At 46.1% G+C, this 24841-nt stretch overlaps 1 protein-coding gene across 1 annotated transcript; it reads left to right on the top strand.

Moving 5' to 3' along the window:
* Positions 1-3829: 3829 nt before the first annotated feature.
* ADAMTS1 (ADAM metallopeptidase with thrombospondin type 1 motif 1) lies at positions 3830-12452 on the top strand. The gene is made up of 9 exons (XM_037155232.2): positions 3830-5005; positions 6549-6895; positions 7195-7327; positions 7715-7882; positions 8301-8587; positions 8804-8990; positions 9078-9253; positions 10191-10366; positions 10725-12452. Exons 1-9 carry the CDS (start codon positions 4342-4344, stop codon positions 11422-11424), a joined length of 2838 nt encoding a protein of 945 aa, XP_037011127.2. The 5' UTR covers positions 3830-4341; the 3' UTR covers positions 11425-12452.
* Positions 12453-24841: the final 12389 nt, after the last annotated feature.

The raw sequence follows: 24841 nt of genomic DNA, 5'->3' as shown, positions 1-24841 counted from the left end.
TATAACCTGCTTAAAATAAATGTTTTGTATCTATTCTCTCCTTTATGAGTAAATGAAATATCCAGTTGTTCGATCTTACCTTAAACCACATGCTCCAAAAAGGACCGCTTTCCCAATTCTAACAGGTAAATCCCGTGGTATGAAAATATGCATTCATAGCATTGCATGTTTATGAAATATGTGCATTAATCAGCTCCATAGGCAACAGTTTTACTTAAACATGCTAATAGCACATGTATGTTAATAGACTCCCTAATTGCAGGGCTGCTTGTTGAACTTCATTTGATGTGGACTTTTTAAGACTTACAAATATTGTGTCTGTAATATATGAGTAAGTGAAACACATACAAACACATAAAGTATAGGTGAAAACCAATGCCTGTTTGTTCCTTTTACTTTAAAATACTTGAAACAGTCTCATTTCACTGTTAACAGAGGACGAAAGTGCTTTGAAAAGGTCAAACTGTTCATTTGACCATCAAATACAGGCTGTATTTGGGAGGCAAAAGTAGGTGTACAGCTGTGAGCATGTGACGCACAGTTCATTATTATATTATTTTCCATGGGAACACATGTAAACCTACTTTTGCCCCACCCTGTACTTTAACTTTGGTTAGCTCCTCTCTACAAAGAATGAAAACTGGTTAAGGCCTATACACTAGAATACATCAAAAATTGTGTTTGTGTAAGCACACATGTATTCTGTAAAAAGAAAGACAGCAATGTGGTAGATAACCTGTGTTCTTCTGGGTGTCCATTCAAATCAAGGAGCAAACATTTAATGATGGGGAAAGTACAAACCATGACTAACAAGGACCCAACCAACATTCCACGTCATTGTTACTAGCACCATGGACACATTTTACTTCTCTCGGTCTTGTTTCCACAGTAAAACATTTTTTTCAATTCAAAATTTTGCTAATAAATGTACATATACCATATGTACATATTTATGTAATACCACAAATGCCCAAAGAGTGCTGGTCTCAAAAAAACAAAAAAAAAAGTTAAGTGGATTAAATGTTCCTCCAAGCATGGACGGAGTTTTTCAAGCTTAGCAATTGGCAGCTCCTGCATCCATGCCTCTGCTGAAGCGATTAAAAAAGAATCATTTCCCAGAACTACAGGTGCAGGGCAGACTGGAGTCATTATGCAAAGGAACAGAAATCTGGAGAGAAACCTGGTGAATAAAAAAGCCATGTTCCTGGCCATCCGTTTGCCTTTCGTGCTGTGCTTTTTTTTTTTTTCCAGCTCTATTTGGATATACAACATGAAATAGGCAAAAATTGTAATGGATTTGAAATAAAGCGTTCAAAAGAAATCTATGCCTTGAATTGAACAAACTTCCAACAGGAATGCAGCCGGGGCAGAAATGAGCTACAGGCCATGTTTGCACCCATGTATTTTAAAAGCTGAAGTTTATGTAGGGGAGGGAGCAATTTGGAATACTTTACATGAGTTTTTAGATAATTACACATTTTCTTCCTGGTCTTCTGAATTTCCCACTGTGTCCCAATTCAAGGGACTCACATTTACCCTTATTCCTCTAGTAAGTCTCTCAGCCCCTGCCTGAGGCCCCAGGGCTGGTCACCTTGGATTGTTTTCAGAGCCTCCTTCTCAGCACCAGGTTGAGACTTTACTGATGGCTCTGCCATCTTGCTTTCCTAATCCCACAGTCAGTATCTTGTTAAGTAGAAAGTGACTTTTCCTCAAACGTTCTCCCAAGTATCTAACTTAATGAAATGAAATCATTCAAAAATGGACTGTTAAAAACAACTTCTGTAATGGGGGAGGAGGTAACCTAAAACATCTCTGGGAACTATACTGACAAGGGGGGATGATGTCCAGGAAGCGACCCTCGGGAAGCCGAGAGGAGCGCGTTTCGTTCTTCCTCCAAAGACGAGCAGAGTCCGGGTAGGCGAAGTGGACCTGCCTGGGGGCGCGGATGGGTGTGTCCGAACGCGCCCAAGTTGAAGGAGAAGCGGAATGGGGTGAGACGAGGCTGGAAGGAGATAGTCAGAAAGGGTGTCAAAATGTCAGATGGTGTGAGAAAAAAAGCAAAAAAAAAAAAAAAAAAGGGGGGGGGGGGGAGAAAGAGAGAGTGGTAATTAAGATACTTCAAGCTGCTATTAAGATATATGTAATTCCTGGGTTGATCGTTCAACATTTAGCTCGGACAGTGATCTTCCTTTCTAGGAAATGTAATTATTTCCTAGAAAAAAAAGAAAATTCCATTTAAGAAAGCATACATTCCTAAACGCGTGGGGACCGGGAGTTGTTGCTAAACTTTTTCTAGAGGGAAGTGGTTTTGCTCGTCTGCGCCATTCTGTCTCCCTCGAACTTTCCGAGAGAGTGGAAACAAAACTCGGGGGACTGCTCAAGTGGGCAATGCAGAATTCCCAGAGAAAAGAGAAAAAAAGATGAAGGCGGGGAGCATCTGGAAGCACGTTCGGAAGAGGGACGCACCGGAGGACGGCGGGGGCCGGGCGCCTCCCGCTGGGGCAGAACGAAGCTGGAAGGACCTGCGGGGGGTGAGCGAAGGGGGCCGAGCGGAAACTGGGGGGGACCCGAGGGGCGCGGGCCAGAGGTGCTGGGGGCCCGGGGTTCCGCGGCCATTCTCACCATTGTCCCCGCGGCTTTCCGCCTGTGGACGCATTACGAAACATTTCCTTCCCCTGTGACAACGAGCCCCTCCCTCCGGTTCGATGGAAGAGCTGCTCGGGTTTTTCTTGGGGACCTGGCCGTGGGAAGGCTGCGCTGGGCACGGACGCGGCCTCCTCCCCGCCCGGCGGGAAGGAGGGAGGGGTCCGGGCCGGCCCTGCTGTGCCCACCGCACACGGTCCAGCCCCGGGAGCCCGCGGGCCCCTGGGTGGAAAAGCCTGGACGTTTCTGCCGGCCCGGCCTGGGTCCTGCCGCCGCTCCGAGGTTGGGGACGGCAGGCAGGCTGCGCGGGAGCTGATCGTTTCTCGATCGTTTCTCGAAAGAAGAGAGAAAGCGCAGTTCCCTCCCCAGGCTCCAGGGAACTGAACCGCGTTCCGGAGGGGTCACCTATTCCGGAAGTGTGCACAGGGGTCCCCACCGGGACCACGAAGGTGGCCGAAGGGGGAGATGATGTTGAAAGGGGTAGGCGTGAAGGTCAATGCCCCCGTATTTTACAGCCCAGAGCCTGGGAAGTGCTTCCCGACCCCCTGACCAAACGTGCTTTCTAGGGGAGGCACTGGGCCAAAAAGTTCTCGCCGAGAAAAGTTGAGGCAAAGAGAAAGCGCGCTGTAGCAAACCGGCCGGTGGCGGTCTAGGGAGAGGCGGAATGGGGAGTCTTTCTCGAAAAGGCCGGGGAGTAGGGGGCTTAGGGGGCAGGGGTGGTGAGAGCGGAAGGGGGCGCAGGGCGAGTTCCTGGGCAGAGATAACTTGGAGAAGGGACCCAGCAACCCACCCCGACTGCCCCTTCTGGGAACTGTACCCTAACGCGCGACGTGCGCTCCCGCACTGGAGGGACCGCAAAAGGGAGGGTGGTCCGGGAAACCGGCCCCGAGGAAAGGCGCGGTGGAAGTGAGTACCTCTCCCCTCCCGCTGTCCCCGACGCACAAAGCGCGGGTCACAGCGCCCCTCCTGCGTCTTCCGGCCCCAGACTGACGCGCGCAGGGCTGGGAGCAAGCACGGAGGTCGCCCCCTCCCCCGCCCGGGGCTTGCGGCGGGCTGCGCGGTCTAGCACGGACTTCAGGGCGTGTCTTTGGCTGGAAAGGCGTCCAAGAGGGAGGAGAAAGGGGGAGGGGGAGGGGGATGCAGCCGCATTCGAAAGCTATAAAAGAGCAGTCCCGAGTGCCCGGTTCTTGCACTCGCTGGAAAGCCACTCCGAGCCAGGGGCCGTCTCAAAGCCAGGTCGTGCAGTAGGGCCGAAAATACAGAGCCCTGCGCAGAGCGAGCAGCACCCTGGTCAAGGCGGAGGTCGAAGAGGAGATCCACGCACGGACCTTCGCGTGGTCCGGTGCCCCCGCCCCGGGGGCGTCCCACAGTGCTCCTTGTCCCCGCAGCAGTCACCCCGCCAGCGCCTGCTGCTCTAACTCCACGCTTTGAAGAAAAACTGCCCCTTTGCAGGCAGAACTGTAGCGCCTCTACCCAAGTGACTCCGGGAGCCCTGTCTGCGGTCGGCTCTGCGAGAACTTTCAAAGAATAATACTAACTGTAAACTTTAAGCATCCAGAGCGAGGCCGGGGAGGTTCTTCACTCCCGACCCAAACAATAGCCTCCTCGCTCGGTGTGTTTCGGCGCGCCCTGCCTACCGGGAGTCGGGTGCAGCTAGCGGTCCCCGCGGGGTTCCGAAGGCGTACCGCAGGCGGCGACATGGGGAAGGCGGAGCTGGCACGGCGGTTTCACGGCTCGCAGCCTGCGTCCGTGCTGCTGTTCGTGGCCGCAGGGCTGCTGGTCCTGCCGGGGGTGCACGGGCGCCTCTCGGAGGAGGACGAGGAGCTGGTGCTGCCTGTGGTGGAGCGCGACCCGGGACACAGGAACGTGCGCCTCCGCCTGGACGCCTTCAGCCAGCAACTGAGCCTGCAGCTGCAACAGGACCGCGACTTCCTGGCGCCCGGCTTCACGTTCCAGACCGTGGGGCGCAGACAGGGACCCGACGCTCGGAGTCCGAACCCCGATGGTGACCTGGCGCACTGCTTCTACTCCGGCACCGTAAACGGTGATCCCAGCTCGGCCGCGGCACTCAGCCTCTGCGAGGGCGTACGCGGCGCCTTCTATCTTCAGGGCGAGGAGTACTTCATCCAGCCAGCGCCCGCCGCCTCCGTGCGCCTCACCCCCGCCGCCGCCGGGGAGGAGTCGCGGAGGCGGCCCCAGTTCCATCTCCTGCGGCGGAGACGGCGAGGCGATGGCGGCGCCAAGTGCGGGGTTCTGGACGACGAAACTCAGCTCGCAAGGCGCTCTGGGCCCAAGGGAGAGGATGCCCGTGCAGAGTGGCGGCCGAAGGACCCTGCTCCAGAGCGCGCGGGACAGCCGACAGGTATCTGTCCCAGAAGAATTCCTCCCACTTGTCTCTCTCCATTCATCCTTCCTCTCCCCACCTTTCTCTGGGCAACGAAATTTAAAATTAGACTCCTGTTTGCAAACAGGACCGGGTTTGAGGTCCCACTGTAACACTTAACTACGTTTCCCATAATAATGAATGATCCAGACAGAACACACAAATCAATGATTTTCTGCTGACTAAGGCCAAGCGTTTAGACCAGAAGAGAGAGCTGGTAATCCAACTCGTTCCACCTTAGTCGAGTGAGAGCGTGTGCAACTTCTTCCCATCCAGCTAACTTCGTTTTTCCATGGTGCATGTGTGTTCTTTGGTCGACTTGCACCTTTGCACTACTTTGTAACCGCTTTCCGAGCCACTACCCTGGCGCGCAGCGGAGGGTGGGGATGGAGAGCGGAAGAGCTACGGTGACCTCGGAACGTGCAGCCTGCCAGATTGTGGGGCAGTGCTTGCTCTGAGCTGTGTTCCGCTGGTCTCTGTCCCCTTCCCCTTTTGAGAAGCTGACTCTGACCGCCGGGAGGCAGCGGGGCCCTTTTGCAGACCCTGCTTGGGAGGTCTTTGCTCAGCTTGCCCCGCCTCCGCACCTCCCACCCGCCTCCCAGCTTGCGCTCCCTCTCGCGGCCACAATTCTGCTCTCGAGCACTGTTGAATGTGAGTCACCCTTGATCCCGCTATGGCTTCCCCTGACTCTCCGTTGTGTGCTGTCATCTCACTTTGGTGCCTTGATTCTCCTTTAATTCGCTCGTCTGTCTTGTTTTAGCATTTTCCACTTTCTCCTGTGCGTCTGCTCCTTGAAGCAGTTCTGTGGATGTGGTTACAGCCTAGTAGTCCCTGGGGTCCGAGTCTCAGGAGTCAAGGGCTCCTTTCTGAATAATCACCCATGGCCCAAGGCAGGAACATATTTCCCTGGGGCAGCGGGAGTGGGGCAATCGGATGCTGGGCAGAGTGGGTGGTCTTTGTGCCTGGATTTGGCAGGAGCAGCGCACCCCCGGGACCCCTGGAATGAGATTGCAGAGCAGTGCAGGCTGAGATTCCTTGAGGCCCCTTGGCAGACGACCCAGGCCTGCCCTGGGCTTTCCACGTGGAGCCCGATGATCTCATTCAGGATCTGAGTCCTGGCCTGTGAGAGAAAGAGTGACTCAGGGCCTCTGCCTGCGGCCTCTGCTGCAAGTTTTTACTACGGAGGGACCGGAGGAGGTGCCTGCTGCCTTGTTCTGATGGCAGGGTTTCAAGGAGGACAAAAGACACCCTGCTCACCAAACAAGTTCGTATTGTTTTTAAAAAGCCTGACCCCTCAGGGGTCCAAAAAAGGACCACATGGCCCTTTTTTCGAAATAAAGGAGAAACCTTTAAAAATAACATTTTCAGTGACGGGAGATACAAATATTTTTGTTATTGTTGTCCCGGGTGTATTTTTGTTCTATTTGCTTTGACTGGTTCGGCTTCCCTTCTATACTCCGTGACGGTAACTGTTCTTGGCTAGTTGCCTTCTGAGCAAACTATGTTTCTCGTTTCCTTACAGGGAAGGGAAGCATAAGAAAGAAGCGGTTCGTGTCCAGCCCCCGTTATGTGGAAACCATGCTTGTGGCCGACCAGTCGATGGCCGAGTTCCATGGCAGCGGCCTGAAGAACTACCTTCTCACCTTGTTCTCCGTGGCAGCCAGACTGTACAAACACCCCAGCATTCGGAATTCGGTGAGCCTGGTGGTGGTGAAGGTCCTGGTCATCCAGGAGGAACAGAAGGGGCCGGAAGTGACGTCCAACGCTGCCCTAACTCTGCGCAACTTCTGCAACTGGCAGAAGCAGCACAACCCGCCCAGCGACCGAGATGCTGAGCACTACGACACGGCAATTCTTTTCACCAGACAGGTGAGAACCAGGCAGTACCAAGTAAGACAGGGGCCTCCTGAGAGCCTGCTTTGTGACAAGTGCCTGTGAGGCATTTGCATTTCTTCATTTGGCTAGCAATGGTCAATCTCCTTACTTCTTCTATGATTTTAATATCCCCAGTTCCATAGTCCTATTTGAATAGCATGAGGAAAAATCTTGTTCAGTCACCCAGAGTACTCTTCAAAGGAGAGCTCAACACGTGTGATGATACAGCCCCCAAAGACCCCCAACTTCGTGCCACGTCCCTATTAACGAGTATCTGCCTTTGCTTCTCACAGGACCTGTGTGGGACCCAGACGTGTGACACTCTGGGCATGGCTGACGTTGGAACCATCTGTGACCCCAGCAGAAGCTGCTCTGTCATAGAAGACGATGGCTTGCAGGCGGCCTTCACCACAGCCCATGAATTAGGTCAGTGGGTTCCAGAGTCAGAGTTAAGCCCAATCTGTGAATCCAAAAGGATAAACGATATATCAACTAGAAAGAGACCACATGCAGGTTCTACTGCTATTTTAGGTGCCAGGGCGCCTTAGAAACGACAGAAAACGTTTTTCAACTATTGCTAAACGTGATCATCTTCATTAGAATCCAAAATAAGATGGTTGGAGTTCTGGACACTCAGACAGCGTATGTGTTTGTTTAAACTCTGTGAAAAGTAGACATTGTCTCCAAAATAGACAGTCTCCAAAGTGCATTGTTCTCTCTCTCTAGAAATACCAGTTTGAGACAAATCCTTGTTAGGAATAAAATGCTGCACAGTGACCTGCCTGCTAACCTGGGTTTGGGGTTGTTTCTCAGGCCACGTGTTTAACATGCCGCACGATGACGCCAAGCAGTGCGCCAGCCTCAGCGGCGCCGGCCGGGACTCCCACATGATGGCGTCCATGCTCTCCAACCTGGACCACAGCCAGCCCTGGTCCCCCTGCAGCGCCCACACCATCACCTCCTTCCTGGATAACGGTCACGGTGAGGCCCTCCAGCTCCTCTCTCAGCAGCAGCCAGCCAGCCTTCTGTCGGTAGCGCTCCAATTCAGCAAACTCAGTTGTCTTTTTTGTTCATTATGGTTTCCCTCCTCCACAATTACTTTCACTGCCAAGAATATACATTTTTAGGTCTTAGTTCCAGTAAAAGATAGTGCTTCTGGCCAAATGGCTCCCAACGTACATTCATTTGAATTTTTAGCAGAACAATCATTTCCTCTCATTGTTAATGCAGAAATACCCCTTTGAGGATAATATCTTAATGTCAATCTCTCTGGCATCTTCCCCCAATGTTTGGCAGCTTCCAAATCACTTCGCTATAAATTATCCCCCATGATAAAGATTTTCCCCTGCATGCTTTCATCTACTACATTTACTGATAGCGGCTGGCGTTTTTCTTTCAGGGGAGTGTTTGATGGACAAGCCCCAGGCCCCCATACAGCTGCCCTCGGATCTGCCCGGGACCTTGTACGATGCCAACCGGCAGTGCCAGTTTACCTTCGGGGAGGAGTCCAAACACTGCGCAGACGCGGCGAGCACCTGCTCCACGCTCTGGTGCACCGGCACCTCCGGCGGGCTGCCCGTGTGCCAAACCAAACACTTCCCCTGGGCGGACGGTACCAGCTGTGGGGAAGGGAAGTGGTGTGTCAACGGCAAGTGTGTGAACAAGACCGACAAGAAGCACTTTGATGTGAGTTTTCTGTCCATGCACGTGTTTAAAAGTTGGAATTGAACACAGGGACGCCCAAACGTCTGATAACTCCTTATAAACACCCAACCCTGTTCTCAGGCGGTGCGTAGAATAGATTATTTTTACAGTGGACTCTTTGTTTCCCAGTTTCTCTGTCATTCCCTATGAAGGTTTCGGTGGAGAACTCTAACTCTGATGGCTTGTGTCTCCGTGTAGACTCCTGTCCATGGAAGCTGGGGGCCGTGGAGAGCCTGGGGGGAGTGTTCCAGGACCTGCGGCGGGGGCGTTCAGTACACGCTGCGGGAGTGCGACAACCCCGTCCCGAAGAACGGAGGGAGGTACTGCGAAGGCAAGCGGGTGCGGTACAGGTCGTGTAACATTGAGGACTGTCCAGACCATAATGGTGAGTGGCAGTGGGTGAACAAGACGGGTCACTAAGAGGCCGCGGAGGGGGAGAGACTGATGACCTGATCGTATCATGTCCTTCCAGGAAAAACCTTCAGAGAGGAACAGTGTGAGGCCCACAACGAGTTCTCCAAAGCTTCCTTTGGGAGTGGGCCCGCCGTGGAGTGGACACCCAAGTATGCGGGGGTCTCCCCAAAGGACAGGTGCAAGCTCATCTGTCAAGCCAAAGGCATTGGCTACTTCTTCGTGCTGCAGCCCAAGGTAGCAACTTCTCCACTTAGTTTTTGGCTAAGACCAAAGGCTGTAGCTTGCTCCCTTTTCATGCAACCTATGAGGCTCTTTCTTTAATTTGTATATTAATGCGTTCAGGTTCGAATTAGAATTCATTTTCTTCTGGATACCTCCGCAATGGCCAGATTTAAGCTTGGTGTTGATTTCGGTTAGGAGTGAAGCTTGAATCCAGCACTTACAGTTCTTGCAGTTGCTTATTATTACTCTGATAAATAAGAGCCCTTTACTACTGGTTATGTAAATTATGTGTTAACATGGCAACCAACCGGTGGTTTGGAAAGATGATGACCTAGGCACGGTCCAAAGTACTTGTTACGGGCAACTAGGTCCAGCATGTGCAAATAGACTTCTTAAAGTGGAAGTCCAAGTACTGATGTGTTTGAGGACCTGTGTGCAACTAGAGGAAGCATCACTGTGTTGTTCAGCGAGAGGTTAAACCTTGTTAAGATAGAAAGTGGCATTGAATTTGGTCCAGACCGCCACGTGTCATTATCACTGTGGCCTATAAAAATACTCCCCAGTTGCCGATTCAATATTTCGCAAGTGATTTATTCAGCACTTACTATTGCCAGATATTATTCTGGGCACTGAGGATACAACAGTAAAAAAAAAAAGTCTTTTAAATGACAAACAGTTCTGCTTTCTTGACCTCAGCTAGAACTGAGACAGGTCAAGGAACAAAGAATCGGAGATTCTGTTAGGCTTTTCGGATGTCTACGTGTACTGTGAGAAAAGAGGACAGAGAAGGGTCATACATGACCTGTGTAGAGTATCGTTTGATGACGACGGCGAGGAAGTTAGAGAGGTGATGTGAGCGGGGGGAAGTCTTTAGTTACAGCTTCGCGCCTTCCCCTGTTAAGGCGTGACCTCAGCAAGTGACACCCGACCCCCCTCCTCCCTCTCTCAGGTTGTGGATGGGACTCCGTGCAGCCCAGACTCCACCTCCGTCTGCGTGCAAGGGCAGTGTGTAAAAGCTGGCTGCGATCGCATCATAGACTCCAAAAAGAAATTTGACAAATGTGGTATTTGCGGAGGAAACGGATCTACGTGCAAGAAGATATCAGGATCAGTTACTAGCTCCAAGTGAGTTTAAAATGCCATGCTCCCAAATGTTGTGTCACTTAGATGTAACTTTTCTTTGAAGATTTTATGTATTTATTTTTAGAGAGAGGGGAAGGGAGGGAGAAAGAGAGGGAGAGAAACGTCAATGTGTGGTTGCCTCTCATGTACCTCCAGCTTGCAACCCAGGCATGTGCCCCCCTGGGAATTGAACAGGCGACCTTTTAGTTCTCAGGCCAGCTCTCAGTCCACTGAGCCACACCAGCCAGGAAGGGCACAGATGTAACTTTTTATAGATCCGGTGAAAGTCATGTTCTAAATGGCTAAATGGCCAGGTAATAATCAGCCAGTGAATGAGCAATTTTGTTTCCCTTGCCTGCAGACCTGGATATCAGGATATCGTCACAATTCCAACTGGAGCCACCAACATCGAGGTGAAGCAACGGAATCAGAGGGGATCCAGAAATACCGGAAGCTTTCTTGCTATCAAAGCCGCCGACGGCACATACATCCTGAATGGTGACTTTACTCTGTCCACGTTGGAGCAAGACATCACATACAAGGGGAGCGCCCTGAGGTACAGCGGCTCCTCCGCGTCCCTGGAGAGGATCCGCAGCTTCAGCCCTCTCACCGAGCCCTTGACCATCCAGGTCCTGACCGTGGGCCATGCCCTGCGGCCCAAAATCAAATACACCTATTTCGTGAAGAAGAAGAAGGAGCCTTTCAATGCCATCCCCACGTTCTCAGAATGGGTCATTGAGGAGTGGGGCGAATGTTCCAAGTCCTGTGGCCTGGGCTGGCAGAGACGGCTGGTGGAGTGCCGGGACCTCAACGGCCAGCCTGCCTCCGAGTGTGCCAAGGAGGTGAAGCCAGCCAGCACGCGGCCCTGCGCAGACCTGCCCTGCCCCCACTGGCAGCTGGGGGGGTGGTCGCCCTGTTCCAAGACTTGCGGGAAGGGTTACAAAAAGAGAACCTTGCAGTGTCTGTCTCACGATGGGGGAGTGTTGGCTCACGAGAGCTGCGATCCTCTAAAGAAGCCTAAACATTACATAGACTTTTGCACAGTGGCAGAATGCAGTTAAGCAGGGTGGGCATTGAAGGAAAGATGAGGAGAGGAAGGGCTGAGGCACTGCAATCAAGAAGGCTGGAGAGATCCAGCGTACCTTGCTGGTGACGTGACAATCCCTGTTCCCTGGTACCGATTCAATACTTTGTACCCTGGGGGTCGGGAGATGCAAAGCAGAAAACAGGTGAGACTCTTAATGTAAGGCGTGGCTTACTTTACCTCACTAACAGTGGAGGGAGAGAGGAGCTTTGACCAGCACTGCTTACAGCTGCAATGATTCCGAGAATGTGTATGTTATCTTTTCTCCCGAGAGCTAAGAATTCAGGAATGTGCACCCTGGAGAAAAATGCGTAGCAATGTCCAGTGGCTCCGCCATTCTCACATCTCTGTGAATTGGTTTTGACAAAGAAACGTGCATCCCATGCATTCGTGTGCTTGAAGTCTCCAAGGGGAAAAAAGCAGCCACGTATCAGGTGCTGGTGAGAACCAGAGGAGGGGTCCGGACCTCAGCACCTCCTACCTTTCTCTCCTCCTCGTATAAGCCTCCGTTAGGAATGCGGACGTGAAAAAATGAGTTTGTGTCTCAAGAAAGTCAGCAAGATCACGCAAAAAAAAAAAAGGCTGGAATGCCAGAACAAGAATGGGGTGAGCAAAACTGAGGCCCCAGTGTTTGGGGACAGTGAGATCATTTGTCTCGTGGCTGAAAGGCTCCTGAGGGGTAGCGGGTCCACCCCCGGCAGCTGGTCCAGCAGTCATGTCCTGGTGAATGCCTGTCCAGCTCTTCTATTACGAAAGAGAAGGACTTTTGCCATGTGTATATAGTAAACCATGTTACTATAAATTCTATGTACTTTATAAGTATTGGTTTGTGAGTTCCTTCTAAGAAGGACTATAGTATGTAATAAATGCCTATTATAACATATTTATTTTTATACATTTCTTTTTAATGCTAAAACTCTTAAGTTATATCGTGATTGTACAAAGGCATATAAAAATATATTATTTATACAATATATGTTACTAGAAATAATAAAATAACACTTTTTGAATATGTGTGTCTATTTTTTTTAAGTGGGAATTTATTTCTAGGAAGGAAATCTGAGACAAATACCGAATTTGAAATATGAGTATTAAATTCTTTAGAAAAAAGAATTCAGTCTAGTCAAATGTATTTTCTGTATTGGATTATGTGATTGTTTCAAAGAAAGAAACCTATGGCATCTTTGGTCATAGATAGGTTGGTTATTAATGTGTAATATACACACGATTGGCAGACTTCTTCTGTAAAGAGCCAGATACCAAGTGTTTCTAGCTCTGTGGCCCCTACCATCTCTGTCACAGCTACTCAGATGTGCTGTCTTAGCATGAGGACAGCCATAGACGATACATTAATAAATGGGCATGGCAGTGTTCTAATAAAACTTTATTTACAAAAACAGGTAGTGGGCCAAATTTGTTCTTTTGGTGTAGTTTGCTGACTTCTCTGATGAATACCATAAATTTGGTGAGAAAAGGTGGGATTCTGGAAGTACTTGGACTTTGTATATCTTCCTCAACTTTGTCACGTAACTAGAATTTTATGGAAGTATTTACACTACTGAAGAGAAAACACTGCCTTACATGACATTTAGAACAGACACACATGGTGAGCTGAGCCTGCCCAGTGTGGAACTTTCTCGGCAGGCGCACCTAAGGTGGATGGGGAGATGGGAACATCAACAGCAGTCTAGGCAACCATTTGTGAATCACTGTATTTTAAATACTAAGTGGTCCATCAAAGGTTTTTAAAGGACAAACTGCTTCCAAAGCGCCAACCTTTTGGGGAGTTAAGTGATTTACTAGAAGTCTTGGATTATGTGGTTAACCACAGACATTTCCAAGTTCTCACTTCCCCTTCAAATAGTTTTCTATAACATGCTCATATCAGATTCAGATGATTATTATTTACCCTTCCAAGTGCTTCACAATGTTTTTTTTTCCTAGAAAAGGAATGTAAGATTCACAGGAGCCACCCTTGTAGGTCAAAGAAAGGGGTGGGGGAGACTCAGTCTCCGGCCAAGTGTTTTACTACTTTTGGGCTACTGGACTGGAAAGGAAGGTCAAGACTTTTCACACTGGAAACTAGTTTGGCCCCATAGAGCTCAGGTTAGCACTGGACTTGGCCATGTAATTCAGTGGCCCACGGGCTCTCTGCACCAATAATCTCTACCACAATCACTTACTAGTACACGTTACTATCAGTGACGTGAAGGATGTCAATTTACCACACGAGCCGTTTGAAAAAATGAGAGAAATGTACCTAAAATGATAACCCATGATATAAAGAAGTCATTTTCAGATCTTGCCTAATTCATTGATGAGTTTGTTTCTTTTAAAAGGCTTACACTGATCTGATGTAGTAAGCAAGGAGACCGAAAATCAGAACACGGGGAGAAAAACAGTCAAAAGATTTTCACTGTTCTGTCATTTCAATGCCAAACAACTTTCTAACGTGCCACATTCTTTTTTCACCCCTCTGTTGATGATATTTTCATTTTGCCAACAAAACAGCAGTTTAAAACACTTTTGACAGCAAAATGACTTAAAACACTTCTAGTTCTGTGAGCTCCATCAGGCACCTGCTTAAAAGAAGGGAAAATTTTTGCGCTTACTCATGGTGTATGTATAATGATGAGTCCGCGTGATAATTGAGTTTTTTAAAAAGATTTTATTTATTTATAGGAGAAGGGAAGGAGAAAGGGAGAGAAATACCTATGTATAGTTGCCTCTGTGCTTCCCCTGCTGGGAACTGGCCTGCGACCCAGCCATGTACCCTGACCGGGAATTGAACCTCAATCCTTTGGTTCACAGGCCAGAGCTCAACCCACTGAGCTACACCAGCCAGGGCTGATAATTGAGTTTTAGTTAAAATACTTAATTTGCAAAACACTCAGTAGGCACATTCTGTAGCATTTCAGCCACCACCCCCACGTAAGCACGATTTTTGAATTAGAGTTTTCGCACAAAAATTGACAAAAATTCTTCATGATCTCTGTTCCTTGTTTAATCTATCTTTTAGAAATGGGCCCCAGAGGTCTTCTGTGACTTAGGAATAACAAACAATAGCCACCACTTCCTAATCTCCTTGATTCCCCAAATGAAAGAAACACAACAACGATTAATATAAAGTTTGGGGCTGCTCCATCCATCCAGAAGACTGACCGAAGGTACCGGGATAAAGTGCTGTCTGTCTCGCTGCACGTAGACTTCTGTGACATGAATGAACTCATGTGACATTGGCAGAAAAGGAACCAGTAAAACATGGAAGATGCGTTGGTTATCTGCAAGTTTCCCGGCCAACACGTGTTTTGTACGTTTTTCTCACAGCAGCACGACACAAGCTATACTCACCCATGAACACGGTGGGTGTCAAGGTCCATGACGACTCCGAATGCCCAGTCACCCCTTGTCTCTACTTGGTATCAGTCATGGAAGTTCCTAATGGAGTCTTTGTCCAATTTGCTCTTTGTAACTCAAAAGCCTGAACTTTTTCTTACATGTTTCTTATATTAATAACACTGCCTTTATTTAAAGGGAAATTTCTATAGTTATTATACAATTACTTATTTAGAACTTAGCATTTTTGTTAACTATGATGAATTGTTTTTCTTTAGAATTGCTTTGTTCCATGTTCTTCTGCTTTTAAGAAGGTACAAAGCATTTTACTTGTGGGAAAGAGGGGGAGTGGAGTTTTATGTGGAACAATCATGAAGGCTTCCTCGGTGAGGAGGTTTTGGGGATGGAATGAGATGCAAGGAGACAGCCGTCTGAGGGACTGGATTGTAATGGAAAGGTGGCCAGCACAGGTGTGTGCAAGTGAACTTGGGGTCTTGGAGAAGACAGCAAGAGGCCAGTGTGCCTGAGGAGAGGTGGGCACTGGGAGGCAGGGTGCTTGTTCCACAAAAGGAGGATGTATGTTTGTGTTTTTCCCTGAGTGAGAGGAAGAGTCAAGGAGGAAGCAGAGCAGAGGAAAAACATTTTAATACCTGAGCAATCTCACCTGGAACGGGGCCAGACCTGAGATCGTGGTGATTGATCATTGCAATGCAGGAGACTGATGGGCTAAACCAGGGTGAGGGCCACAGAAGTCATCAAAAGAGGTCGAACTGTTCAGGCCGATACTCAGGAGATTTGCAGGTAAACATTCTAGTTAAACACCAACAGAAATTAGAAGTACACATTTTTCACTAAGCATTGAAACTGGTCAAACCTATAGCTACTGTAATTTTATGATGCATTTAATGTAAGTCATTGTTCAAAATGTGGTATCAAAACTAACTTGAAATGTAAAAATAGTAGTTTGAAGAGAATATATTTGGAAAAATTTTAATAATAATAATTCAAGTATAAAACCACATGTCATAATGACAAAATCATAATAGCAGAGTAAACATTTCTTATGTTTGAAGTTATCAAAAGGTATCATTTCATTGTTGAATTTCATAACTAGGTAATATAAATGAATGATAGGCCTTAAAAACAAATATTCACATGTGTTTATTTGAAGAATGGGGAGAGAATATACGTAATATACAACCCATAGAGAAAATGATAGAAAGCAAAAAGTTAGTGACAGAATCACAATCGCATTATCAAACAATATACTGCTTAGACTTTCCTACTAAAAGACAAATATCTTCAAGATGTCCTTAAAAATAAAATCCAAAATATGATAAATGAAAAGAAACTATCTAAATCAAAATGACCTTTCTTCACTCACATATAATGCACACACACAAAATAATCTAACTGGCTGTTTTTATTTTCTTCATTATATTTGTATGCCTTTTCCAAATTTTCTAATTAAAAACTCAACTATACTATTTTTCTAATCAGGGAAAAGCTATTTTCAAGGGTAAGAAAACCCTACTTAGAGTAGTTTTCATTGTATGAATGCTTCCTAAGCAGTAATTTACAGACACTGAAAACATTTTCTGCTTATTGTTTAGTTTGATCCCTGTAAGAACTCTTCAAAAACCTGAAGCATTTTGGCAATACCACATCATTTACAACAGTCAGTTTTGTTGGTATTTGGATGGTGATGGCCATTCTGAGCATGGATGTAGAATTCAAGGTGGGTAAATTGGTCAGTTTATAACTAATTGACTTCATACTATAACATCACTGTGAAAGATATTTTTCAAAGAAATGTGTATCATATATAACTAAAAGTATAAAAAATAACATTTTGAATTCGAATCTGTTTGGGATTTCCAGCATTTTTATATTTTTCTAATTTTTTTGTCCCTATGCATCTGTGAAGAGGAAGAATGAAGAGTAAATACCTAAGAATTTAGAGTAACTGACACTTCACTTTTTTAAAAATGTGTATCTAGCCAGCAGAGGAGAGCCAGGCAAATCAGTCTCATGGATCCTATCAAGCATAAAGTCCACACAGATGGAGCTGCTATGCATGCGAGTTTCATGGTGTCATTACATCCTATCATTCCCACTGTCTGAGGCAAAAGTAGCCAAATGTCAGCTTCTAGAAAACAACTCCACACTAGTATTCCCAGGTATCCGAGACTATCCACAGACCAGAAGGATTTACTAAAAGCTAAGAGCAAGGGAGTAGTACATTACAGTTTTCCTTGTAGACATGTGTGTGAAGAGTAAAGTCAAGATGTAACAATAATGTTCTTCTTTATTACAGGAGTTTTGGGAAAATAACCGAAAATTTCTTAAATTGTTCTTTTCAGTTGTTCTCATTTTCCTTGAGGAACAGAGAAATGTTTTCCTTTAGCTATAGAGAAAAAGAATATCGAATAAGTACTACCATAGTAACAAGTTAAAAATTAAATAATAGTTTATTAACACAGTGGCGCTGATTGACTAAAAACGTACCAGTGGAAAGGTATCACCTAATCAGGGTATCTAACCAGGATAGATGCTTCTAAATTGTCTCATGTCAAAAACTAAAGCTAAGTACTGGAGTAAAATGATGTATCTAAAATTTTCTTTAAAATTGTCAATAAAAAATAGAAAAGGTGGGACAGATGGAAGGAGATCAGCAACATGATGAAAATTGTCAATTGAGTGACAGAGGCTCATACTTTGTTCTCCCCTCCTGTGTAACAATCTATAATAAAAATTCTATAATAAAAAGCAAAGAAGATAAACTTAAAAAATTAAAGAGAAGATATATATTTTTGTCCACTTTACAAATCAATGCCAGTATTTGAAGTCACTTAATATATGATGCGTGTCTGTGCCCTTTTTTACTTTTCCTTATTTTTTGAGAATAAATGGGTTTAAAATACATATCATATATACATTCTCTAAAACATCTTGGTACAGAGTGCAACAGGAAATCCTGTGATAAGAGAAAAAGAAAGATAAAAGGGGAATGACAAAGGGAGGAAAACATGGGTTTTATTTATAGCACTGAATTATAAAGCAATTGAGTAAGTTCCCTGTCGTAATACGTTGTGAATACGTCATTTCTCCTACAGAAGTCTTATTTAAACAGTATCATAAACTGTAAAAAAATTCATTGTTTCATATCATAGGCTTCTAGAACTTTTATGGTGCACCAAGAAGAAGAAAATTAACCGGAGAGAATGAAAATGGGAAAGAAATTCATGTTTTGCTTGCCTGTATTCAGAATTCAATCTTAAGGATAAAAAAAAAAAGAAGACCCTCTTATGGTTACATAAAGTATATCCCAAGAGTAGATGATAGATAGAGAGATAGATACACATTTTATATACATGAAAGAAAATGTGAGTGAAGATTAAGAGACAGGCATTCATAGGAAGATGCTCAGGGCCGTTCTCATTCCCCAAAGCCCAGGAAGGTGGGACCCCCTGCAGAGAAGCCCTAGCGAAGCGGTAGGACTGGATAATAGTGGCTTTGCAAACCTTGCAGTTGAAGATGAGAAAGCCCAGCTGAAAGATGAAATAAATGGGCCAGGCAGGATCAAAGATCTCTGATTTCTCTCTGAAGCTCTTCACCAGGTGGATTAGATTAGATGCGTGTAGCTTTTCTCGCCTTTTCCTTCTTGAAAGTGGGCTAAGAGTTCACGAGGTGTCCGCAGGCAGCACGTTCCATAAAAGCAGGAAAGTGCACCCAGGAAAGAACACAGCAGCCAAGCCCCTGCCTGCAGTGAGGCATATTATAATATTGTTCTGGCTTTTCACTGGCTTCAAGTTGGTTTTCCCAGTTCTGAGTGTTCCAGAACCTTTCACCTTCAAAAGGTTCACCCAAGTCGTTAAGGAGAGTGGAAGCATGAGGCTGGGCTTGTGCCTCCACGCGTCTCAGAGCAAGTCAGAGGCGGAGCGGGACCCGGTCCAGAGGCTACGCGAAGCGGGGAGGGAAGAAGAACGCGAGGCTTTCAGCATCTGTCATCTTGGTAAACAAACGTTGAACAAATGCAAGCTGGCTGGAGGCCTTCCTTTCAAACAAGAAAAACACACGGTCTCAAATGTTCCACCTCCAGTTCTTTGGGCTGGATCCTCAGCTCTCAAAGGTCCACAGACATGGCATCTAGTTATCAAAGTACCAGATAGTCTGGAAGGTTCTCCATAAGGCTAAGACAATTTCCTTTAGAAGCAAGATGTTAGTTAAACCCTGTATTTTTCTAACTAACACACTCTTGCAGTTATACCCACACTCTAATACACTGCATTGTTACATCCCGTAAGTAGGCAGTAGCAATGACGGACTTTCCTTGAATGGGACGTCTCTGTGGCTTTCAGTTCGAACCCCGAATCTGACACAACCACACAAGATTGCCAAAGGAATCGCATGATATCCTGTTTGCCTTTGGCTTGGGCTCCCCCATTTCCCTTTCTTAAAACAATGGCTATTGGTTTTTCTACCAAAAGCCTAAGAGCATTGCACGTTTTTCTTTAAGAATCGTGTGCATGTGAAACATGGCGTGGAAAAGATTAGAATGTAAACAGAGCTGAGCACCTGGAAAAGCTTTTGATCCCATACAGTCATAACACGTCTAAAAATATTACTTTGGATTACACAAAATCACAGGCACAGTGGAAACACACTAATATTCGATTCTTAGCACAACTGGGAAAAGGCAAAAAGTCTAATTTCCAAAAAAGTTTAAAAAGCATTATGAACAGTCCAGAATTAGAGAATTGCATATTTTTCTGAGAGATTTTGCCATGCACCTATATGGGGACTTTAGTTGGGAAATACCATGTCATTAATTTTTTCTAACATATCTGGCTTAAATGATCAATAATCATAAAAAGATAGAATTCAAAATGTGAAGAGCATCAATAACAAGGAAAGGTTTTTCTTCAGATTATACTTACTTGTATTCAGAACCCAAAAGAGAGAGGAAACTAATACAATGGAGACAAATGCTTGCTTTTAAGTAAATACTTTGACAGAGACTGATAGAGGATCAAATTGTCAGCCACAAGGGTTTTATGTAGCAAAAAGAATCCATTGCAGTGTAATAATGTATCTTTAAAACATCACATAAGAAAGAAGATAGAATCAATGCTTGGCAATATGTTTGGTCTTAATCAGTTTGAATAAATAACAAAAGTGTTTAATTCAGTCTCCCTTTCCCTGAAATATAATAACACATCTTTAAGAAGTACATGCTAGAGAAACAAAAGAACAAGAAAAAAATAATATTTTCTTAAGAAAATGATAGTAAAGAAGATAAATCTGCAGGTAGATGATCAGATCATCAGCCCAGTGACATTACAAATACGGGTGAGAATGAATAAGTATCACTGAGCCCTTATTTTGTACCCAGTGCTATTCTAGAAGCTCAGATGGAACCCACAAGAAAGGCATGAAAGAAAAATAAATAAAAGGGTGGAAAAAGAGGGAGACAGAGAGGGAGAGAAGAATATGACAATCTTGCCTTCCTGGAGAAATAAAAAGGTACCACATGAGAAGTTCGTTAACAATACAAGAAAGTACATCCAATGAGTTGCCAGCATGTATAACAGAAGCTCAGAGTTGTCAGAGGAGAGATCATTGCAGGTCAAAGTGTCAAGGAAGATTTCAGAGCAGGATTGGAGATAGTAAGCACAACGCCAGGTTAAATCAAATTAAAATAGGCCATTAGTTTGGGCTGCTGTAACGAAGTATCAGAGACCAGGTGACTTATAAGCGACACAAATTCATTTTTCACAGCCCTGGAGACTCAGAATCTGAGATCAGGACGCTGGCCTGCTGAGGCGCTGGTGAGAGTTCTCTTCCGGGCTGCAAAGCACCGACTTCTTAGATCCTGACATGGCAGGAAGAAGGCCAGAGACCTCTGGTGTCCCTTTCATCAGGCCACCAGTCCATTTTGTGGGGGCTCCACCCTCCTGACCTCACCACCTCCCAAAGGCCCCACCTCTTAATACCATCACACCGGGCACTGGGATTTCAACATACACATTGTGGGGCCACAGACACTCAGTTTACTACGCATGTGTCCCAGACATCGGGGAAGGAAGGGCAGGGGCCCAACACGCGTGATGCCTGTGATCGCCTCTTCCCCGGCTCTTCACGGCTCCACTTGGCAAGTGGAGGCATAGATGCCGCCACCAGTTGGACTGGGTAGATCGAGGAGCAGGAAACACTTCCAGCCCAGAGCAGAGAATACAGAGCATATACGAGACCCCGAAAGATGCTTCCTGCCTCGTCCGTAGCTTTATCCCATTTCACACAACTAGATAGGTCATCTTCATTTTCTAAAAAGTTATTTGAAGAAATTATAGACTATTTGGATATTATCAATCAAACCAAGTTACAGAGAGGCAAGTGATGTGACCTTTGAATGAAATGTGCCCAAATGTACATGTTTCGTGTTACCTCTCTCCCCCAGGTTTATAGACTTTGTTGTGTGAGTCAACAGCCTGGGGCGGCCACTCCTCCCAGGACTGAGCTCTGCCTCCTAACTGTCCTCCAAGCCACTGGAGAGAAGCAACCAGTCACATTGCCTCCCAGCTGTGTTCCATTTTTGACCAAAAATGGCATCACCCAGCTTGAAGACCCACCTTAGTCAGATATAGTTGGCTGTAGAGGACTTTGGTTGTATCCCAAATAAAATCTTCCTTCAAAGAGAGACTTGCTACCACAGGTGGTATTCAAAGAATGAGTGCAGGCTCTGAAGGTGATTCCAACGGAACCATTCCACCAATACTGAAGCCATGGCAGCCTTACTAGAAAAGGGGTACGTGTTTCCCAAATAATAGCCTTAAAGGGGCCAAAATGCTTTCCAGTGTGGGTTTTGGTTTGTTGAAAAAGATTTTGTTCTATTGAGAGGTGGCCTGGAGTGATGGCTGGACATGCAAAATTTGGAATCAGACTGCTTTTGGTTCTAATCCCACCTCTCCCATTTAGTTGTCTTACTGTTAATTTGCCTTACTGTAACAGGGTGCAGCCAAGAGGGGGGCCCCAGAAAAGGATTTGTGATGGGGTCCAGAGCTCAGGGTGTCCAGGAAATATTAAGATGTCCTCACTACTCCCCAGGGGGAAGGAACAAATGGAGCAGGGCCATTGAGAGCTGTTTTGCATAGCAACAGTTTTGAAGCTAACCTCTGGAATGGTCATTTAACATATCTATAACCTTTAACTGGTTTCATTGATATGTTAAATAGCTGCGGCCAAGTTTTGAGCCAGGGAGAAGGGAGTGGCTTCTACCCAGGATGTAACTGGGGGCTGGTATCCTGAGTTACAGCACCTGAGTGAGAGCTTGGAGTTGATTGGCTCCATTCCATGGGGCCACACCTGCCCAGACTCACTATGGCAGCCCAGTAAAGCTGGGAGGGTATGAGAGTCCTGGCAGGTGTAACTGATTGTGGGAGGAGTCAGAAACGGGGCGCAAAGGAGGACTGGTGCGGGGATTTAAATCCAGATGCGGCAGCCATTGAAAGACAGAGCCATGCAGTTTCAGCAGAATTAAGACCCTCTCTTGCCAAGGTGAAGAGGAGAGAGAACTATGCGTTTTTGGCCAAAGTGCAGACCCCTGCAGCCAGGTGAAAGGGAGAGCCACGCGGTTTCAGCAGAGTGAAAGAGTACCATTCGGCTTTGCCAGAATGGGGACCCCTGCAGCCAGGTGAAGAAGAAAGCTACACGCTTTTGGTCAGAGTGCGGACCCCTGCAGCTTTGGTAGAAGAGGCCCACATGGCTTTGGGGTGCTCCCTTTGGCCACGTGGCCTGGGAAGCAGGAGAGACTTTGCCTGGAACTTGGTACAAAGAACTCTTGCCAGTGGACCATGAGAGGGTGCCACATGACTTTGGATTAACTAGAGATCCTGCCTGACACAGCTGATGGTGCCAGCGGCCTGAAACACAGACGTGTGTTTTTTTCCTGATTGACGGTACCCGGAGTTGGGACAGTGGGAGAAGGGAGTGCCGTGTGGGTGTAGGAGTATACCCTAAAGGACTTTGATATTGTGGTGGAGGCGTTAGGCCTGAATAGCATTAAGTAAACATTTTGTTTCCTTTTCACAAATCTCTGGCATTGAGAGATGTCTTTCCAATTGGCGGTGGACAGGAGAGCCCAGTAGATATTAGTATTCTGTCCTTGGGAGGGGCCCCTGTTGTGTAGCAGTTTTTGGCATCCCTAGGTGGGCCAAATATTGCCCCCCCAGACCTGTTGTTCTGTAACATTACCTCAACTTTCCTATCTGTAATATGGGACCAATGATAATAGTAACTTATTTTATGCAGTTGGTATAAGGATTTAATTCTGTAACACGTGCAAGGTGTTCAAACCCGTTCTAATAGTCCCGATCCCCATGTGGTAGCAGATATGGGGTAACAGTTACAGCACGGGCCAACATTTTGAAGGAAAGACTAGCGTGGAGGCAGTGAAACACATATTCTGTCCTGTTAACAAAGTATCAAAGACCTTTGATACCAACCCTGTTATTTGTTGCATACGATTCTTTTATTTTAATCCTCACCTGAGAATGTTTATTGATTTTAAAGAGAAAGGAAGGGAAGAGAGAGAGGGAGAGATATTGATGTGAGAGAAAAACATCAACAGGTTTTCTCCCATATGTGCCCTGACTGGGGATTGAACCCACAACGTTTTGGTGTATGGGATGATGCTCCTACCAACTGAGCTACCTGGCTGGGGCATAACTCTTTATGCCAAGGCTGACTGTATACTTTTTTCTCAAGGAACCATCTGCCTTTCTGGGCTGTCTTCTCCATATTGACTGGTGTGTTTCAACTCAACACTGAAATCTATGTCATAAAATGTGTCTCTGGTCCTAGCAAAAGTATAAATATACAGGCAGAGATAATATACTTAGCAAATGCATAAGATACATGCATATTACTGTATATGCTCTAGAAAAATGGAGTTAGTTTATGATAATAATTTTATGTTTGACTAAAGCCACAAAAAATCTAGGATCCCTTGCAGCAACTCATCTTCCCCCCCCTTACAACCTGGTGTTTACTAAAGCTCTTCATAATAAATCCACAATCTCCTCAATAAGCTTATTTTACAAAGAAATAATCAGTCTTCATATGTACTAGTTTGGTCTGTCTGCTGTTTTAGTTTTCTAGCATGCAGATCTTGACATGTTCTCACACTGTAATTTAACATACTAAAAAAAAAACATTTCTCAGCCCTTTCTGCTTGCAATGAACAGGTTAGACGTCCTGGATCTTTTACTAATTAAATATGTGGCCTAGACAAGCTTAAGTTCTCCAGGTCTCAGTTATTTCCTCCACAAAGTAAGAGCACTGGATTGTTTTATCTTTGTGGTTTAAGATCTTTTTTCTTGTTTAATATCTCTGTCATCACTGGGTGACAACTTGGAAAGCTGAACACCATATGTAATTAGTTATATCCTGATATTGCACTTCAACTCACAAAGATACACACAGAGGCCAATGTCACTGTGATGGCCTGAGCAATTCCCTCAAAACATTTTTCAGAAATCTCCCCCTATCACACTGTCAATTTAATTGCTTTCTAAAACAGAAATATCAGACTTGGTGTAAATGACCTTTATTTAGTGCGAAATCACTGAAGCTTTTCATTTCCCACTATGCACATCATTTTCCATGGGCTAAACCCTCCAGCGGGGACACAGCTCCCCAAAAAAAGGTTCATCAGGATTTTATGCTCTTTTGCTGTCGCTCTATAAGTGGATTTTATGTTTCTTAATAATAAAACCACATCTTTTTCTTTTATAACTCTCCCTCCTGTCGGGTTCCTGGAATTGTAGTGCACGCACAGCAGAAACTCAGTAGAAGTTTTGCACATTGGTGGACAGATGGGCCTCCTGCAAAGAGCGACCGTGGCTCCCAACCTTCGGCCGTGGCTGCGGCCAACAGGGCTTTTCGGAGGAACCTGCACCCTTGCGGCTAGCCCAGCGGGCCCATCTGTGGTTGTGCGTTGCTGTCACTACTTTGAATGTCTGCAAATTACTTAATGTCTTTGAATTTCAGCTTCCTCT

The sequence above is a fragment of the Artibeus jamaicensis genome, unplaced genomic scaffold (assembly GCF_021234435.1).
Source record: "Artibeus jamaicensis isolate MK-2021 breed Jamaican fruit bat unplaced genomic scaffold, CSHL_Jam_final scaffold_474, whole genome shotgun sequence".
NCBI lineage: Eukaryota > Metazoa > Chordata > Mammalia > Chiroptera > Phyllostomidae > Artibeus > Artibeus jamaicensis.
This window is presented reverse-complemented; position numbering and strand designations above follow the sequence as displayed.

Bases quoted from the DNA above. Each gene is read 5' to 3' on its own strand.
- ADAMTS1 (XM_037155232.2), top strand. From the start codon at position 4,342: ATGGGGAAGGCGGAGCTGGCACGGCGGTTTCACGGCTCGCAGCCTGCG. The intron at 5,006-6,548 runs GTATCTGTCCCA...GTTTCCTTACAG, and splicing joins GCGCGCGGGACAGCCGACAG to GGAAGGGAAGCATAAGAAAG. The intron at 10,367-10,724 runs GTGAGTTTAAAA...CCTTGCCTGCAG, and splicing joins GGATCAGTTACTAGCTCCAA to ACCTGGATATCAGGATATCG.